At 30.6% G+C, this 21,354-nt stretch overlaps 1 protein-coding gene across 3 annotated transcripts; it reads right to left on the reverse strand.

The window, feature by feature from the left end:
* Window positions 1–3,358: 3,358 nt before the first annotated feature.
* On the reverse strand, window positions 3,359–21,209 carry LOC143047756 (ADP-ribosylation factor GTPase-activating protein 2-like). 3 transcript variants are annotated; one of them, XM_076220995.1, is made up of 13 exons: window positions 21,094–21,209; window positions 17,827–18,018; window positions 16,708–16,839; window positions 15,891–16,065; window positions 15,107–15,228; window positions 14,541–14,683; window positions 13,955–14,083; window positions 10,675–10,833; window positions 9,785–9,940; window positions 8,570–8,693; window positions 7,840–8,043; window positions 6,721–6,752; window positions 3,359–3,859 (listed from the first exon to the last, which is right to left on the reverse strand). In XM_076220995.1, the coding sequence occupies exons 1-12, from the start codon at window positions 21,163–21,165 to the stop codon at window positions 6,747–6,749; spliced, it is 1,614 nt and encodes a 537-aa protein (XP_076077110.1). In that variant the 5' UTR covers window positions 21,166–21,209; the 3' UTR covers window positions 3,359–3,859; window positions 6,721–6,746. The 3 variants fall into 3 exon arrangements, with proteins under 3 accessions (XP_076077110.1, XP_076077108.1, XP_076077109.1); XM_076220994.1 differs by lacking the exon at window positions 6,721–6,752 and adding an exon at window positions 7,311–7,348 and having other exon boundaries at window positions 3,479–3,859; XM_076220993.1 differs by lacking the exon at window positions 6,721–6,752 and having other exon boundaries at window positions 3,477–3,859.
* Between the last annotated feature and the right edge of the window lie 145 nt (window positions 21,210–21,354).

Raw genomic sequence — 21,354 nt, forward strand, 5'->3', positions numbered from 1 at the left:
GCAACTGACATGGAGCGAATGCCAATGCAATGTTAGGGTAGTATAAATACCCTGTCAAGTATGGTCTGTTTTTGTTAGATGTTTTTCTTCCTTCTATCAATCTGATAATCTTTTTCAACTGATTTTTATAGTTTTTCCTATGTTGTGCTTTTGGCCCTAATCATTTAGGTTTTGGTCAAAAACATTTCAGATTGGTTCCACAAGCAGTGCCTTAATAATAACCAAAGCAACTTTTGTACTTTAAGTTTATTTTATAATTTAGACATTTTAAATGTAGTACATGTACCACTGAAAAAAACAAATGACATTTTTTAACATTTTAAAATGCATTAACAAAAACACATTCTTACTCAAAAAAAAAAAAATGTTAGCAATAATTCTTCCACATAAATCAAAAACAGATATAAAAATAGAGATGTTTTTATTTTCAAGGAACTTGGGTTTTGGGTGTTTCATTGACATTGCCCCCAAATGTCCTGCAAGTCATAATTTAATAGTATTCTGTTTTATTACCCACAGGTACATTTGCAATAAATATGCTGGGGAATTCAAAATTCCTGATGTCAAAAATTGATGTTTGTTGCATGAATTAAAAATGAATTACACATTAAAAAAAATACAGTTGGGGGCATTTTGGTTTGTTTTTAAAATACTAGTTCCCGGTATAAGTATATGAAAAACATCAATTTTGGCACAGAAAATCGACGAATAGTACAGCCAGAAATTACTCCATGCATTTATTACTGCAATATTTGAAGAATTGACAGAGATGTTAGTGTAATTTTTGCGATTTAGTCAAATCTGAATACAGATATAAATGTGAATTCTTATTATTGCGTTTTTCAACAAGTAACATTATTCTCATTAGGCAAAACCTCCAAATAATTTTTAAAACTACAGTATCTGAATTTTTCATATGAATGTACACTACTCTTAGGACGTAAAAGTGTACATGACCAAATTAAAAAAAATAAAAAGAAATGAATAGGAAATGTGTCTTTTAGTTTTTTGTGTCATTGGGCTCTGGTCTAAAGATGAAGTATGAATTCATTATTATTTGTGCCATACTAAACATTGAAGGCTGTACATTGACATATAATGGTTTACTTTTTAAAAATTGTTATTTGGATGGAGAGTTGTCTCATTGGCACTCACACCACATCTTCCTATATCTATTGTGGATTTTTGTACTTGCGGGTAAAGCAGAACCACTATTTCAATTGTTCAATAAACAGACTTTGTCAAAATGTTGAAGTCAAATATAAATCTTCAATGCAAGAAAATACATGAATCCACATTATCACATTCTTCTACATTCATTCATTAAAACATTTTAAAAATAAAGGTTTTCCAGTGGAAATATTTCAATACTCAATTGTCCAAGATAAGTTAGAGGGGTTATCATATCAGAAAAGGAAAATATGAGAAATAAACAGCCAATACGAACAATTTAACACATTTTCACCAATGCCAATGATGATTCAGATACAAAATTTGTAAGGGTTCCGCGGAACCCAGTGTCTCGCCTATTTTTGCTGTAAATTGCAGACTCAACAACAATGAGGGAAAAAATCAATAAAAATATTCCTCTTGTTACATGTACTATTTTATGATTGCAAGAAAATCTAAGTCCATTTAAAAGTAAATTACAGAAAAAACTGAGTAATCTTTTTACAAACTTTACTTCTGGATACAATATTATGATCATAAATAAGCTTCTGTCCAAGTTTGGTACAAACCCAGGATAGTTTAAGAAAGTTATTAAAATTTTTAAAACTTTAACCACAGAGTGAATGTAATGGTTCCCTGGAGAAAAACTAAGTCCATTTAAAAGTAAAATACATGAAATATGGAAAAAATGGATTTATTTATTTACAAAATTTACTTCTGGATACTATCTTATGATCATAAACAAGCTTCTGTCCAAATTTGGTACAAACCCAGGATAGTTTAAGAAAGTTCTAAAAACTTTAACCACAGAGTGAATGTAATGTTTCTCCGCAGAAAAAACTAAGTCCATTTATAAGTAAAATATGGAAAAAATGGAATTTTATTTTTTCAAAATTTACTTCTGGATATTATCTTATGATCATAAACAAGCTTCTGTGCAAGTTTAGTACAAACCCAGGATAGTTTGAGAAAGTTATTAAAATTCTAAAAACTTTAACTACAGAGTGAATGTTTTGTTTCCTCGCAGAAAAAACTAAGTCCATTTATAGTAAAATACGAAAAAAATGGAATTTTATTTTTACAAAATTTACTTTTGGATACTACCTTATGATCATAAACAAGCTTCTGTCAAAGTTTGGTAGAAATCCAGTATAGTTTAAGAAAGTTATTAAAATTTCAAAAACTTTAACCACAGAGTGAATATTTGTTGACGCCGCCGACGACGCCGACGACGACGGAATGTAGGATCGCTTAGTCTCGCTTTTTCGACTAAAGTCGAAGGCTCGACAAAAATGTATAGAAATGACCACACTAGAGACTGAACTAGAATATAGTATAAGGGAGGACCTGCCACCAAACATTTGACCAATATGTTCTTCAATAACAGAGAGATTTCATGTTTCTTAAAACTTGTGCTTAAATGATTTGTTGATTGTCTACCCCTGAATTATAAGGCAGATATACTTGTATTATGGAAGTACTACATACAATATAGTACTTATGTGGTGGTTTTAACAAAATATGAAAAGGTAATAATCATTTTTTATATTTCTAAAAATAAATACTATAAAAATGTATTGTTCACAGTCAACTTTTTAACATGTTAATCACAGTTAATGTACAATTGCTATTTTATTCAACCTACATGTAAAACTAATTTAGAAAGTTAGTGGACTATTTTACAATTGAAAATTAATATTTATAAGGGAAAAGACACTATACTTGAGAATTTAATAAATGTCAGAAGCATAACAGATGCTCAGTGCTTAAATTTGATGCCATTTTTTAACTTTTGAGTAAAAAATTATGAAATGCATGTTTTTTGTAATTTCTCTTATTTTAAGAAATATCTATTTTGAACATACATTGTCCATGAAGGTTACCATACAGTAGTCAAAATCTCCTAAATGAGATTCAAGAAAAAGTGTTTACACATGGACAAGAAGTAAAAAGCAGGTATATAGAAAATTGTAGTGGAGTGTAAAGCACTTTAGTTTAAAATAACACTGTAAGTAGAATAGGAGGTTTAATCTAAAATTTCTAACTGTACATATGATATAGGTAAAGAGTATGAAAAGCAAGAACCTCCCTCTTACTCCCTTTCAAATAGTCTGCAATAAATCTAACTTTTTGATAAAAAAAAAAACATAGGGGGATTTTTAATTGACAAGGCAGATAGCTGAGAGGATTCACATTTAATTTTTTTAATGTTAAATGAAATCCATTTATACTTATGATATAAATTAGTAAGGATTCAACAAAATTGTCATACAATTAGCATAAAATATCATGTACAACAAATAATTGTACTTTGCAATGCATGCTGAGACACTGCAGCCCCTCTTTACATAGCCGGAATGACTCGGTTTATACAATTTTTACTTAACAAATATCTGTCATGTAAAATCTTCATTTCAGATGTTGATGAATTCATATAAATATATATTTTAGATTTACTCCAAGTCTTATACTTTGAATAAATAAATCCCATTTTCTTTTATTCTCATAAATTCAATCAACTGTTATTCCTGCAAATATTGTTTTCAGACTCTTCTTTAAGCTGGTGAACCAGAAAGGAATAAAAGTGTAGTTTTTCATTGTATGTTAGCCAGGTTTTCTTTTTCCACTGTTCTTTGAATAATAAGATGACCAAAATTAATATAAATTCCCATCAATTGCCATATTTGTCCTGAAAAAAAGTAAAATAAATGTAAAAAATATGATTTCTACCTGTATATAGATTATATGCTCAATCCTCTACCATTCTGACTGACACTTGGTACATGTAGCTACAACACAGGCTCTCAATCACATGACACACAAGAGTTATAAATAATAACAATGGTTCTTTTTATAAGCACAAAATATTTCCCGCTACAAGACCAAAATGTTTTATCAGATATATTTAATAATTTTAAGTACCTCAATTTTGTCTATCATAGAACATGCTGTAAGTTCAAACATTCCTGTGTTCATTTGTTATTGTGATTGCTGAACAAATGATAAAATTTTTATGATTTCTGAAAAAGCTGCATACAAATGATATGATCAAATTTAAAATGCATGTCATTGTTTTTGCAAAAACTAAAAGTGTAGAAATTTTAAAATTAAAAAAAAAAATCGCAAAATTTCTCAATTTCAAGTTAATTTAATTCTATAACCAACAAGAAAACACTGAAAGAAATGTTTCAGAACAATCTACATACAGATATTTGATATCAGAATGTGAGTTCTTTAAAGAATATTGAGAATGCCACCAAGTTATACTATTCACATTAGTAATTACCTCACCATAATTTCTGAATTTACAGTATATTAAGGTGGTACCTAACACTACAGGGAGATAACTCTGTAAAATCAGCAGAACATTTTAATGACGTGTCCATAAGGGAATATTAAGCTTCTCAATGATCAAAATAAGTGTTTGTCAAACTGCTATATAACCAGTGTAATTTTTCTGATTAAACGGTTGGTTCAAATTTTTTTAAATGTTTATATTTTTATCAAAGGGTCAAAGTGAACTTTTCAAAATTTTAAGAAAATTAAACGAGCCAAATTAATTTTAGTTAAAGTGTTAGGTAGCACCTTAATAGCTCATGTGAATGCCAACCATACTACAGCTTATACACATTGATAACATAACATTGTGTTTTAAATTTGTACAAACAAGAATCAAACATTTATGATTTTTTAGAATGACTTTGTTCAACTTTACACACCATAAAGTCATCATCTATGGTAAAATATCTTATAACCCATGATATCAAATACAAATATTATTCTATTCTTATGGTATATTTTTTATCTTTTGTTATTTTATTTTTATTTAGTCTGACAGAAAAATGAAATACTTAAAATACATGAATAATCTATATCTTTTCAAGAAAAAGCTAGTAAGCTTTAAAGATATATCTATTTAACTTTTTGATTTACTAGTCTAAAAAGATGACTGAAATTCTGAGAATTTTATATGGATTTGATATTGTGACAAATGAAGCATATAAAAAAGGAAGTGGCTTATACAGTGCTTTTAATTCCACATTTATTTTAAGCAAAAACTAGTAAGCTAAAACAAGCCAAGAGAAGATCCACTGCAAGAATGATAAGCAATTATTTACTGCTATCTAATTCATTTTCTGTTTCACCAATATTTTAGTTAAAAAATCCAAAGAAACATCATACACCTTTAAACATTAAAACATAAAAAAATAAAATAATGATGAATGCTGTATGTGAAGCAGCATATAGGCACTGCTGTTTAATTTGTTTGAAGTCTTTATATATAAAAATCCTTCCTAAATTTTGTCAATGACTTTCAACATTTTGTATTGGACTATTACTTCTGACTTTATATCTTACTTTTGTGTCATTTCATATGTTCAATATTCCCTCTAAACAAGATAGTTATACTCCCCTTATCTTTTATCAGAATAAAGAAATTAGGGATAAACTACTGTGGATTCAACTAAAGGAGTAGGGGCAATCAGGCCCTTATTTGGCCCAAAAATTACTGCAAATTTAAAAGTTATCATACATATTTTAAATTACTGTACAGTATCTAAGGTACAAGGTATTCAGAAAAACAAAACAATTTTGGACATTGAACAAGTAACAATGGCAACAAATCATGACTTAATTTGCATAATTTGTAAAATTTCGCGATTTTCTTTGTTTTTCATCAAATTTTTTAAGTATATTTTAGATTGAAAAATTATGTGCGCACCCAAGAAATAACTTTATATTGGTGAGATTTTGTCAATAGTTATAATAAAGCTTGTGTTAAATTATTTTGTTGTTTCTTGGCTGCACACGATGTTTCCACAACAGAAATAAAGATAGAAAACTGCATAAATTTTGTATTTTTCATCGTTTTTGTGAAAACAGTACATATTATGATGTAATTATGACGTCATCACATACAAATCTTAATGTTTTTCATTGATATTTCTAAACATTATGTGCCAACTTGAAAAAGTTATTAAACATTTTATTTTCTTGGGCGAAAAACCAGGCCTTAATGCTCCTACTCCTTTGTGATTACAGAGGAAACACAAAATTAAATATTCACTGAATTCTTTAAAAAAAAAAAAAAATTCTAAATCAATTTTTTATTCAAGGTAAACATATTCTAATACATTTTACCATGTCACAAACATATTTTTTTTGTCAGTTATAGCAAACAATCTTTAAAGTATACAAATTATATTAAGGATACATGTAATGAAGGATGTGCTATCTGGTCAATTAACTTTTAAAACGTAGAATTTGATGATAGACATACCCATTTTCCCAATTAAAAAATAATCTCAGTTCACAATTATTTCATATAAATAAAAACTGTGAATAGTGATTGAGTTTACCATGTTTAGAATTGGAAATAGAGTACAAATGAAAACTGTTTATACTTTTGTTAAAGGAAATACTATATTTTCTTGTGATTTGATGAATGTTAGATGAGGTGCTTCTACATAGGAGGAATGTATATGAGGAACACAATTCTACTACAATCTACACAACATCAAATCAGTGCAAATTTAGCACACAACACACCTATTATCTTCTTCTTTATAATATCTTTAATTCTGAAACATAACATACCAGGCAATGATGTGATGTGATGAAGAAACAAACAAAATAAAAAGATGAATAAGTGTTTAAAATGTGAATCAATCAAACTAAATATGAATTTTTCTATGCAAGCAAACATTACAGTTTCAATTAATTATAAGGAAGATATAATCGTGATTTTTAATGTTGTGATGAAAATGGCAGATTTCAGAGAAACATAAAAATATGTGTTCTCTAATTACCAATCCAACAACTTTTGAGCTGAGGTTAATTTTGAAAATCCTTACAATTTAAGACTTTTGTGGCTACAACCTTTTATTCTATACTGCAATCTGTTATCAAAGGAATTCTTTTCAATTCTTTTTCATTGTCAAGAACCAAACCAAGCATTTGAAAATTTACCATAGATAACAATAAAGATAACAAAAAACATGGAAAGTATGTGGTGAAGTATGAATGAAGCAATCAAAACACTTAAAAATTATTCAATAACGCAGGACAAAAGCATCCAAGGACTTCATATCACCATATGCATGCAAAGCATACAAAATTTATTATGTGACATATTTCACCTATGTAGTTAGTGCAAACGCAAAGCTCAAGATTTTCTCTGAAATAAATAAAACAGTCTGTGTTATAGTTACTATTTGACCTATAGATCTCTTTTGATTATTTTCATTGTTGTCTTATTGATGTATACCTCACATCTATTATTCATACTTATTTCACTGGATTTTGTATAAATATTATTTTAAATAATTCATGCAATTTTTAGATGTACATTTTCCTGAAAATCAAGGCAATTTATTCCTCAAAAAAATACAACTGGTATCATTGTGTTAAATTTCAGCATCATTATATCTGATAGGTGGAATTATGACTTAATAAAATTATAAAAATTCAGATGTGGTATCTTAAAACCAACATGCAACTCCATTCATATTAACACCTCTTTTTTTTTAATATTTTTGTTTTTATAAGACATAATAACTTAGAAAACAAGGGTAAAACAAAAGTGGAACATTGACAACTTCTGTGTAACCCTACTTGCATAAGATATTGAAGAGTTCACAGAAGGGAGATAACTATATAAATACTAACCTGTAAAGAAGTCATAACACCACTGGCTATAGATGATATTTTTCCTGCTACTTTAGTAACACCTTGTCGTACACCATCTTTAATCTCTTGTAAATCGGGTCCACTATTATAAGATCTATTTTTAGAGGAATTGTCACCAAAATAATCGTCACTAGATATACTATTACTTCCTTGAAATTTCTGTAAATTTTGTTTTGTTTCAAACTACAATAAAAAACAAAACATAATTTAATATAATTCAAGCAAAAAGTCATGATTTATGTCTTTGGAAGTTGTTGATATAAACATGCTTAATCTTTTATTAGATGTCCATAAAAAAAAGAAATATCTCCTTTAATTTCTCATTGTACCTTCACTTCTAAAATGTGTGAGAGTTCATTTTTCACTATCATATAAGTTTTCTGCTATACTGACGGTGGATTCATCATGTTCATTTTTATTCACTGGATACATATTTTTGTGGATTTCACGGATAAAATTTAACCAAGAATATAATTTTGATCAAAGTACTAAAATCCTAGAGGATTGTGTGCAAAACAACAAAATCAAATATCCACAAAAATCAAATTTATCCTCAATCCATGAAAAATAAATGAATTGACAGTCTTAAAAATATCTCCATAGAAGCATAGGCAAATATTGGACATAAATTTCTTTCACATTTAAGTATTTAGATAATATCAAAAATATTCAATTCATTTAACTGGAGTTTTATCATTGATCTACTTACATCTGAATCTCGACCTCCAAAGTACTGGTCTGATGAAATGGCTTTTGCGTTCCCAAATTTTTTCTGTGCATCTTCGGCAGATGAAGTTGTATTATAATCATAAGCCTTTCTACTTCTACTTGGTCTGAAAATAAAATAAACTAACATGTTTAACCCAGACACATTCTGTATTTATGTACCTGTCTCAAGCCAGGGGCCTGTAATTCAGTGGTTGTTTGTTTATGTGTTATATATTTCGTTAATTTTTCATACATATATTAGACCGTAAGTTTTCTCGTTTGAATTGTTTTACATTGTCATTTCAGGGCCTTTTAAAGGTATGCAGTATGGGCCAAACTCATTGTTGAAGGACGTACAGTGACCTTTAGTTGTTAATTTCTGTGTTATTTTGGCCTTTGACGAGAGTTGTCCATTTGCAATCATACCACATCTTTTTTTTTATATTTACATGTACTTGACTTGTTATATATGTATATCAGATTCTGGACAACAAATTAAAAACTGACAATAGAATAAAGAAGAAGATGCAGAATTGAGTAAACTTTAACTTCATTTATTATGTTAATATTATTTTTCTAATACTCTTTTCTATTAAATTCACATTTTTTTTTAATTTACCATTGCTTGATTGGATTGTTATATACACACATGTATTTTGAATATTGAAAAGGTTTGTTTGTTTTTTATTTATTTTATAGATGCTTGTGGAATCTATGCATTAAATGTTTGAGAATAAGGATATATATGTGTATTATCTTTAAGCCAGGGGAGAAAAGAAATGTTCACAAATGTGTTTAAATCAGGGGGAGATAATTATGATGCATATTGCTACATATCAACACAGTTTCATAGTTTTTGTGAGACAGTACAGCAAGGTCAGGAAAATTATATAACTAAATTTTCATTTTTACATCCTTGAAAACGTAGTTTTTAGAAATACCTCCAAATTATAAATTTCTGTCCATAAATTTTTTCTCACTTGCTAAATAATGATTGTCCTTTCATATAATTTGCATGAATTTTATATTTTGAATATTTTTTTTCACCAAAGCATGGTCAAATTATATGCAACAATTATAAACTCTTTACAGTTCACAATGCCTAACTAAATTACACCAGTAACAATTCTGCAAAATATTTTATATATAAGTCTACTGTGGTTTTTGTGTCTCCTAGTGAGAATCCACAATACATTTGACACCTAAAATAACTTACCGGTCATCTTCATTCTTTGATGGAAAATTTTCAGTAAAGCTTTGTTTAGATTCAAATCTATCTATATCCCAGCTACCAGATTTATTGCTGCTGCCCCAACTGCTTTCTTTATTTCCCCAGGTATTGTCTCTGTCTATATCAAATGCACTTTCATTTCTACAATTATAAATTCAAGATTACATACTGTAGATTCATATCATTTTGTGACTTACCAATTTTTCTCGGATTTTGATGGCCAATGTAAGTTACAATTTAAAACAATCCACATGGCATAAGTTTCCTACATGCTTGAATTCAGACTTTAGCAAAAGCATGAAATCAAGTAGCAACAAAAATACTTTTTACAAGATCAATAAAACATTTTAACTATGGAAATAAATGATTCTCAAGTGACTAAAATGTAGCTGTTAATCTGACACTTCTGTGGTTTTTTTTTAAAATTTGCAACAGAACAAGTGAAAACCAATATTTACAGCAAAATGCTTAGTGTGTAGGTATTAAAAGTCAGTATTTTTTATTACCTTGGTATACAACCATCTGTTATACTACCGTCTGTTAAGAGTAGACTACTCTGACAGATAACCAATCTATCTGTCTGTTGGCAAAGACTACTCAAAAAGTAGGGAAGTATACCTCAGCTTATAATGATTTCAAAGTTCAGCTAGCAAGCAAGCTAACCAAAGACATTACCTTTACCTACACATTCAATACATTTAGCTGCAAGAGTATGTCATGTATCCATACAGATTTAGATCTACTTCCATTTACAGCTCGTCCATAAAGGTTTCAGTGTAAGGCCTTATATATCATAGTCAGCACTTTACAAAATTGTAAGCAAACTTGACAAAGCAGCTATCATAACCTTTTTTAAGGAAAGCACTGCTACTTACTTATTTCCTGAAAATCCCATATCATCTAGTTCATCCTCAAAGAAATTTCTGGATCGTGCAGGTTTACTGCTGTATTTGTCTAAACGTGATTTGCTGTCTTTATCTGGAGAGTCTTGGTTAATTGTCTGCATATCTGTCATAGCTGAGTGACTAACTCCTCTGAAAAAGAATTTAATATATATATACACATACTGGGATATAAATGAAGGATAAAGATTTGCTATTATTAATCATTTTTTGAATTTTAAAATTTCAAGCAAGTTAAGTTGGGACAAAAACCTTTAAATAAAAACCTAAGCAATATCAGTGGTCTGTCATTTGATCATATAAAGATATTCAAGCATGACCATTCTATCTTATTAAGAATAAATTGCCTCGCTGAGCACAGTCTGATACGACTGCAGAGGTCAAACCCTGATATTTGGGGCAAATTTGGACACAATATTTAAGCTTGATACTGTCTGAATTTGGATTGTGATCCAATTTTTAACATATTATAGGTTTCTGACACCAAAAATGGTCAAAGATGAGACAAATCTATTGCGTAATACTGTGCAATGGAAGGTTTCTTCTTTCTTCTTGAAACTTTGTGAAAAATTGAATAATTTTGAAATTTTTTTTTTAACCCCTCAAAAAATTTGGAAAAAATTTCCCCCAAAACTTTTTGAATCCCTTGGAGCAATTACCCCATACTCATTCCAAGCCTTTGAAGTATTGAACCTTGTAGTACAATTTCAAAGAGATTTATTCACTTAAACACAATTATTGTCTAGAAACTAGAACCAGATGCTCTGCAGGGCGCAGCTTTATACGACCGCAGAGGTTGAACCCAGAACGGTTGGGGCAAGTATGGACACAACATTCAAGCTGGATTCAGCTCTAAATTTGGATTGTGATTAAATAGTTGACACAGCATAGGTTTCTGACACAGAATGAATGTGGTCTAATGAACTTAAAATACTTTTTTTTCCTTTGAGCAATTCACTATGCTGTTGAATATTAATCCTCTCAAAAAAATGTTTGAAGAAGTTTTCTTTTTTATTTATGAAATCTGAAATGAGAAAAATTTAACCCCCCCTCCATTTTTTTTTCCACATCCCCCTTTCCCTTTTTCCAAAACTGATCTCAATTCAAATTTCTAATGGAGTTTGCAACAATAACTACTCATTTAAATACATCATAAAATATTAAAATGTAACAAAAGGTGCTTGTTATCACTGAATGGTAAAGATTGTTTTATTTTATCAGTTGGTAGTAAAAGTGAATATACATTGTATATTGTATAAAACAATGATTTAAGTTGATTCAACTACTATTCTGGACAAAGAAAGATAACTCCAATCAATTGAAAATTTCTTGCTATTGCACAATATTGTGCCATTAGATATTTCTTGCTATTGCGCAATACTGTGCAATTGAAAATATTTGCTATTGCACAATACTGTGCAATTGAAGATTTCTTGCTATTGCGCAATACTGTGCAATTGAAAATTTCTTGCTATTGCACAATACTTAATATAATAATTTTGGAACCTGATTTGAACCAACTTGAAAACTGGGCCCATAATCAAAAATCTAAGTACATGTTTAGATTCAGCATATCAAAAAAGCTCAAGAATTCAATTTTTGTTAAAATCAAACTTAGTTTAATTTTGGACCCTTTGGACTTTAATGTAGACCAATTTGAAAACGGGACTAAAAATAAAGAATCTACATACACAGTAAGATTTGGCATATCAAAGAACCCCAATTATTCAATTTTTTATGAAATCAAACAAAGTTTAATTTGGACCCGATTTGGACCAACTTGAAAACTGGGCCAATAATCAAAAATCTAAGTACATTTTTAGATTCAGCATATCAAAGAACCCCAAGGATTCAATTTTTGTCAAAATCAAACTAAGTTTAATTTTGGACCCTTTGGACCTTAATGTAGACCAATTTGAAAACGGGACCAAAAATTAAGAATCTACATACACAGTTAGATTCGGCATATCAAAGAACCCCAATTATTCAATTTTTGATGAAATCAAACTAAGTTCAATTTTGGACCCTTTGGGCCCCTTATTCCTAAACTGTTGGGACCAAAACTCCCAAAATCAAACCCAACCTTCCTTTAGTGGTCATAAACCTTGTGTTTAAATTTCATAGGTTTCTATTTACTTAAAGTTATGGTGCGAAAACCAAGAATAATGCTTACTTGGGCCCCTTTTTGGCCCCTAATTCCTAAACTGTTCAGACCTCAACTCCCAAAATCAATACCAACCTTCCTTTTGTGGTCATAAACCTTGTGTCAAAATTTCATAGATTTCTATTTACTTAAAATTATGGTGCGAAAACCAAGAATAATGCTTACTTGGGCCCCTTTTTGGCCCCTAATTCCTAAACTGTTCAGACCTCAACTCCCAAAATCAATACCAACCTTCCTTTTGTGGTCATAAACCTTGTGTCAAAATTTCATAGATTTCTATTTACTTAAACTTAAGTTATTGTGCGAAAACCAAGAAAATGCTTATTTGGGCCCTTTTTGGCCCCTAATTCCTAAAATGTTGGGATCAAAACTCCCAAAATCAATCCCAACCTTCCTTTTGTGGTCATAAACCTTGTGTTAAAATTTCATAGATTTCTATTCACTTTTACTAAAGTTAGAGTGCGAAAACTCAAAGTATTCGGACGACGACGAGGCCAACGTGATAGCAATATACGACGAAAAATTAAAATTTTTGCGGTCGTATAAAAATGCTTCTTTTTGGCCCCTTATTCCTGCCTGTTTGGGGCAATTACCCTCAAACTCATTTTTAGACTTCCCTTTGTAATATGGAACCTTGTGGTACAATGTCAGAGATATCCATTCACTCACACACAAGTTATTGTCCGTAACTACAAAAATGCTTGTTTTTGGCCCCTTTTTGGCCCTTAATACCTAAACTGTTGGCACCATAACCCCTGAAATGAATCCCAAACTTTAACCTGTGGTATTAAACATTGCTGTACAATTTCAGAGCGATCAAAATACCAATACACAAGTTATTATCCTTCCACTTGAAAAATGCTAAACGGTAGGGACCATCATCCCCAAAATTAATCCCAATCTATCTTTTGAGGTATTGAACCTTCTAAAAAAAATCATAGAGATCCATTTACTTAAACTAAAGTTACTGTCAGGAAACCAAATGTGTCTTCGGACGACGACGCAGATGACATCATACAATTACACCATCCCAAATTTTTTTTTGCGGTCCTATAAAAATGTATACCAAGATGTTCATATAGTACATACTTATGGCCACTAAATCCCATTCCAAGCCTCTCAAACTGTGCTGCTTTCTTTGGATCATTGGTCATTAATTTATCTTCTTGTTTCTTTCTCTCTATACTCATATCTTTATATGCTAACTTCATAGTCGCCCTGTAAATTACAGTACATCTGTCAATATTTATTCTCCAATTGTCAAGTTAATAATCTTTCTCTTGCCTTGATTTATATTCAAATAAACACATTGCAGAACCATGCATGCACAATTAACATTTTTGTAAGGTCAGGATTTATCCAAGGGACATAACTCTTTAAAAATAATTGATTGGCACTGATTTTCGAATTCATCAAAGACATTGCTATTATAAACTTTTGATACAAATTAAATAAAAATTTGACAAGAATTAAACACATGAAAGAACTAACCAAACAATTTTCCATATAATTAATGTACCCAAAGGGCATAACTCTGTGAAAGATAAAAACAAAATTCTGTCAAGTGATTCAGGTGGTTGCAGATAGGAGGGTAAGAAGGACACAAAAACAAATAAACCAACTCCTGATCAAGCAAGGGTATACAAGGGGGGTTATAATCATTTGTTTAAATTACATTTGTTTATCTTTCTGCTCTTGTGTTTTTGCCTCTTCTACGGCCATATTTTTAGCTAGCTCTTCTCTGTCTTTATCAAGTTGCTGGGCTTTATTCTCAATTTCGCTGAAATTTGCTTTTACTCTTTGAGCACCAAATCCTTTCTGAAATCAAAAGTAACATGTATTTAACAAAAATCCTTATTTTTTCTGAAAAATGTAATTGAATACAAGTGTAAACTTCAAAAAGCAACAACAGATTCAAGAGGACATCGACAAGAACGAATATCAAAGAAAACTCTTTGTTGTTTTATTTTGTGTGGATCTACCAGTATATCGTTCAGACATGACTGTATCTCAAACTTTTAATATGTATTCTTCACAAAGAAAATACTCCCTACAACCTATTTAATTCCATTTGCCTATTGCAATTTTTTTTTTAAGAATTTTACTTTTGTTAATCAATGCAGCAAATGAGGATAAAAAAAAACTTTGTTTAATGAGTTACATATGTGATGTTATTGTTTCAATATTTCTATGTTGTGCTTTATTAAATATTTTTTCATAAATCTATGGACTAATACTAACCGATTTTTTTGCCCCTCCTGTTTTCTTGGCACCTATCAATGCCTTTCTTGGTTCAGCAACAGCCATAGCTTGAGTAGGAGACATACTCAAAGCATGATCAACAGAAGGACCTTCTGATGGATCTGATGAAAAATAAATTTACTTATATATCAATTATCTACATGAACTTTGACAGTACAAATACATGCATGGTGTACCAGGTTATACATTTTGATTTTCCAAATTTTTGGTCTATAATTTTCGGAAAAATGTCAAATTGTCAATCCAGAAAATGTATTTTAAAATTTGTAATTTGATTTTATGATGCATATGTATTTCAATAACATATTGTATACTATTTTATGACATTTTTTAAAGCTCTGATAATTCTTATTCAATCCGCTGCTGTGATCCAAATAGACAGTCCTTGTGAGAGTTTAAAACATGTCAAATAAATTAGTTCAAGAAGACAAAAAAATTATCCTAAACAAGAATGTCAATTCTGAATCATACTTTCCACACATTTTTAATTTTTTTAATCAAATTTACTACTATAAATAAACGTTGTTTTTTTTTTATTATACTAACATCTGTAGAGTGTAGGTTAACTATCAAATGAGCAAATAGTTATGTGTAATTTTTTTTTTTTACCTTAAGACTATAAAATCATTCCATTAAACATGTTAAATAAAATCAACAAAAATCAATGCATTCAAAGCGTTTTTGCTAAAATGAGAGAGGAAACATTTTAGTCTTAATATATATATCCTTGTAAAAAGATTCAATCTATTATAGTGGACCATACCTATTTCCTCTGCTTTACTTAGACTTCCATTTTTAATAGGCTTTGGTTCTGAAGTATGTGTGAGTTTCTGATTTTCTTGTATCAAATCAGGTTCTTTATCCTCTGTATGGGCATCAAAGAAATCTACTTCCTTATTCACTGGAGATGTGGGATCATGATGACTTTCAATGTGTACCTAAAAAGAAACATATAAAATATATCAATGTCAGGGTAAACAAGAATGTGTCCATAGTACACAGATGCCCCACTTGCACTATCATTTTCTATTGTCAGTGGACAAAGAGTCAAAACTCTTTTTGGCATTAAAACTAGAAAGAGCATATCATAGGGAACATGTTTACTAAGTTTCAAGCTGATTGGACTCGACCTTCACCAAAAACTTTAACTGAAGCAGGATAGACGAACGAAAGCACAGACCGAGAAACATAATGCATAAAATTGATCTTCCTGGCTCTTTTTTTCTATATATATATATATTCATATCTTTTTATGCTAATCTCACAGATGCCCTGTTTTATATGCTAATTATGTCATAATTTTTAATCTTATAACATGTATGAGGTTTATAATAGTGGAAGCTAAGAATATTAAACACTTGTTTTTATATTAAAGATTTTGCTGACACCTACCTTTGTACCATGTAATTTCATGGCCTGTGTTGCTATATTAAAGATTTTGATGACACCTACCTTTGTACCATGTAATTTCATGGCCTGTGTTGATGACACCTACCTTTGTACCATGTAATTTCATGGCCTGTGTTGATGACACCTACCTTTGTACCATGTATTTCATGGCCTGTGTTGATGACACCTACCTTTGTACCATGTAATTTCATGGCCTGTGTTGCTAGTGAATGTAACTTTCCTTTATACAACTCAGCTGCTCGGCTGTGGTATTTCTGTTGCGAGTCTGAAGATGTACAACCATGTTGACGGAAAAAATGTGTCTGCAATGAAAGTACTTTGATGTAAAACATTCATTTTGTACATATGATATAAGAATTATCAAATATATGTGTCTGCTACAAGCAAATCTTTTTAAGTATCACTTAAAAGAACTTGATAAAATTCTGATAATATTCCCAGATTTTTTACCTTCATATCATATCCTCCTTTATTATATAAATACATACATTGAGCATGCATTAAAAATACTTTTCTTTGTGTAAATTATGTCCAGCTGACCTCTGATCTAAAGTTAGGATAGATTCAAAGCTTTAATCATGTCAAATTATGTATCTGCCAGTTCAAAGTATGTGTGGGTCATTGTCTCACATTATTAATGCTGGATTCTTCTATAGTAGAGGCTTTAGCATTGTTTACATCCTCTTCCTGTGTCCCGTGATATAGTTAGTCTCATTGGCAATTATACATGGTCAAGGAATTCATTTAGGTTCTGGATTAAACTGCTTTTAATAATTTAGTTTGGATTTATATGCATTCCATATGTAGATGTACACAACTGTACTATTGATTCAGTGCATAAAACAGTTTAACATCTAATGCATGCTAATGAAGTAGGTTAATTGGCTATTAATAAAACAAAAAATCACACAACATCTTCTTTTTAATAACATGAATAATGATGTCTTCTAAAAAAAAATTGAAAATGGTTACACATAAAGTTTGTACAAATGTCGCATTCCCAACATGTACATCATGTACATGATCTACATTAGAAAGATTAAATGTCAGCATGGGGTTTTCTTCTAGGGATTTAAGATACTTACTAATCCACTGTTTCAGAATCTAATGCATCCTGGGTAATATTTTCAAAAGTGTACACCAAAACGTCCTGATTGGTTAAAAATGTCATTAACAATGGAAATTTAACCAAAGACGTGACGTTCTTTTCATTTTGGGGAACAAACAATGAAATTACCCATGATGCTTTCGATTCTGAAACGGCCAATTCTGTGTGGTCGAATACTTACAGCATTTGCATTTCCTCCCACTTGCATGGCTCTTAACTGTATCCATGTCCAACTAGTATCCAGTTGTGTAGATCTGATAAAGGTAATGTGGACCCCTAGAGATCTGTGAACAGCTGAACAATCAATGCACAAGAAAACACCATAGGTTACACTTGCCCATGTTGGATTATTGCTTTGACAATCAAAACATTGCTGAAAAGTGAATGGAAATATACATTTTTTGGAACATTTAAGTCAAAGTACTTAAAACAAACAAGGCTCTGTTTTGAAGGTCATGCATACTTCAATGTACTTTGATCTAATGTAGTTTATTTTTTACTAATTGTGATAAGGATGGAGAGTTGTCTCATTGGCACTCATATCACGTCTTCCTATATCTATGTACAAATGATGTAGGATTAGTTACTTTGACAATCAGACATTCCAATTTTTTTTCTTAAATTGAATTAACAGTAGATCTAGAGGTTTCCATATATAAATTAACATTATGTAATCAATTTCGAAATTGTTTCAAGCATTTTTTTTTTCAGAAGAGATAAACATAATCTATTATAATGTTAAACAAAACCTCTTGTATTTGGACCTGTCATATGCCTGTACATGTATAACAATACTAGCTTTAATACAACTGTGCAGACAAAGCAGAGAGCACTATCATATATTGAGTGTGAATACAAGCAGTTGTGAAGCTCTTAATACTCAGTAAGGGTACTACAGTGTCTTCAAGACTGAAGGTCATCTACTTGATCACTTATTCACTAAGAATGAGTGAATATTGTGGTGATAATTATATCAATTCTTAGTTAGTTCAATAGCATGTCAAAACACTTGGTGTTGTTCTTATTATTTTTCAAAAAAGTTATCCAAAATATTTATTGTCTGGTATTAATTGTCAAATTTCATTGCAGTATTTTTTTTCTTTTTGATGGTGCCTTGATTAATATTTATCTGGAATGATCTGGTTCTATAACATGACCCAACCCCTTGAAAATTTTATACAGAAATATATGCTTCTGGCTTGATAACCTTGTCTGTAGTGATGGTAGTACTTGAAGTTTTTATTTGGCGAGCATATGAGACATAATTATCTTTTCTGGTTTTGTCTCCCTGCCAGATACGAGGGGGGGGGGGGGGGGGGGCTAGAGGGGGTCTCATCCCGATTTCCCGGTTTTAATATCAGAAAATCCTGAAATCCCTGACATATTTTGTTAAAAATCCTGATCCCGATAAACAAGAAATCACCATTTATTTATTAAAGAGGTCCTCCACTATTTTAGGTAACGAATAGACACATCTGACACATCTTTTAAAGGAGGCCGTCCTGGTAAACTTTGAAAATTAAACCCTCTGAGTAATGTTGTTCTTAATTATTTGCTTTCCTGAATTTGTGCATTTTGAACAATATATTCAGTACGTACATTTTAAACACGTCAAGTTGGGGTATTTGTTTTCTTCAAAATTGTAGAATGTCATAAATATTTTTATATGATATTCGATTATAGAGAAGACTGCGTCTGTGAAATTATCTGTGTAGTAAGGCCAAGAAAAAATACAGGTGTTTTAGGCAACATCCCCTAAAAAATTAGGATAGGTAGGAAAGCAAATTTATTTTTTTTCAAACGTTTTTGACTGGTTCATATGGAAGAAAAATTCTGACTTTATAAGTGCTTGTCCAAATAACATCCAAAAAACTTTAGTTGTAGAGTTAGATTATAGGTACTTAAAATTGGGGTAGATATATTTAAGGGTACCGGAAACACATGTGTTTTCTTTTAGGTCTTACATAATCTTACTCTTATTGAAAATATCCAAATCAAGTCTAACTTTTGAGAAGGGTTGTAAAGAGGCGTTATGTTCACGGACAACCGCGAAATAAAATTCAAATTTCACGATGAACGAAAAATAAAAAAAAATTGCTTGCACGTTACCAATTTCGCAGTGAAGCACGAACTGTTTTCACGGAAGGTTGAAATTAAAAATGGCAAAACACGTTGCACGAAAAAAAAACCTTAACCACCCTCTTTGGGTATTCTGATCCTCTAAATCAGAGCGACACTAATACCAAGGAGATTAGACATTTATCATGAATTTTGGTTAGCATTTCATTCACGTACAGTGGATATTAAATATGGCACTGGCTACGGTTACTTTAAAAAAAACGAGCAGAAAATAACAATAAGATCTGGATCTTCTCTGTTTCTAGATGCGATTCTGATTGAAGTATTATGAAAATGGCATTTTTATCTGTCCAAGGTACAGTTTTTGTCAATCCCGTTATATTTCAACGACGAAGTCCCCAATAACAGTAGAAAATTCAATAAAAAAAAAAAAAATCGGGAAATATTTTCCCGATATTTTCATTGTACTAATGAACTCAAAATCATTCAATTTTTTTTTGTCGGGTTTTTGAATTTCCGGATCTGCGCAGAAATCTACAATGTACTTCCTTTTTCCGGTCTCGTTTGTAGGAAACTTTGAGTAAAATTTATATTTATCAGTCTTGCATAAAATAGGAAAGAACGCAATACCAATTTCATTTTTAATAATTCCTCGATATGAAAAAACGTTACCTGATGATAGCGTTTCTTTGTTTACATTGTATATGACGTCATTACTTAAATAACGTCTTAACTAAAATCCCGAACAACAGAACCAAAATCCGGGAAATGTTACGGTATTTCCATTTCTTTTTTTTTTTTAACAAATATTAAAGTTACAAAAAATTAATTCATACAGACTTCGTCCCCATTTACAGGTAATGCCTGCCTCATATTATTTCAACATAAAAATAATGATTTCCCATGGTTAAAAACGTGGGTTTCCCATATCCCGATGTTTTTCTATCCCGAATTCCCGATCTTTAAAAAAGACAATCCCAATTTCCCATTGCTAAAATCGGTCAATCCCAGCGTCCCGAAAAATGGTCTCGCCCCCCCCTCAGATACCAATGAATAACAAATGAATATTTACATAAATATAATCACAATCTCTTCAGAAACAACACAATTATCATTACAGAATTCAGATATAAAATGCAGAACCAAGACCTTTGAAAGGCAAAACAGAGAATGTCTGAACACTATCTACTCGATTGAAATTCGTATGCCTAATGTGTTTCACGCCGGTAGTGACAGGTGGCATTATTAGCCCATTCACATCGTCTCATATGTTAGTAGAAAGCGGTTATATTTAAGTATTGTTAAAGATATTTGGCTTTTTAATAGTCATTGAACAAAAGTAAAATTTTAAGTGTCTCAAATGCCTTACTTTGTTTGTAGGAATTGAACGAAGACGTTTGAAAATTGCCTGAATATCTGTCTTAGACGGTTGATCTGCCATTTCGGTGACGTTTTCAATGAATCACATGACCTTCTTGTTTTTGCATCCGGGGTGTGTTTGAATACCATTCTGAAGATAGGAATACAATTATCTTATCGGGTTATATTAATATCAAGAATGATATATTAATTTCATTTGTTGTTTTAATTTCCGATAATTTAACGTCAGAGTCGACTTATTTTCAACCTA

The sequence above is a fragment of the Mytilus galloprovincialis genome, chromosome 10, assembly GCF_965363235.1.
Source record: "Mytilus galloprovincialis chromosome 10, xbMytGall1.hap1.1, whole genome shotgun sequence".
Classification (NCBI taxonomy): domain Eukaryota; kingdom Metazoa; phylum Mollusca; class Bivalvia; order Mytilida; family Mytilidae; genus Mytilus; species Mytilus galloprovincialis.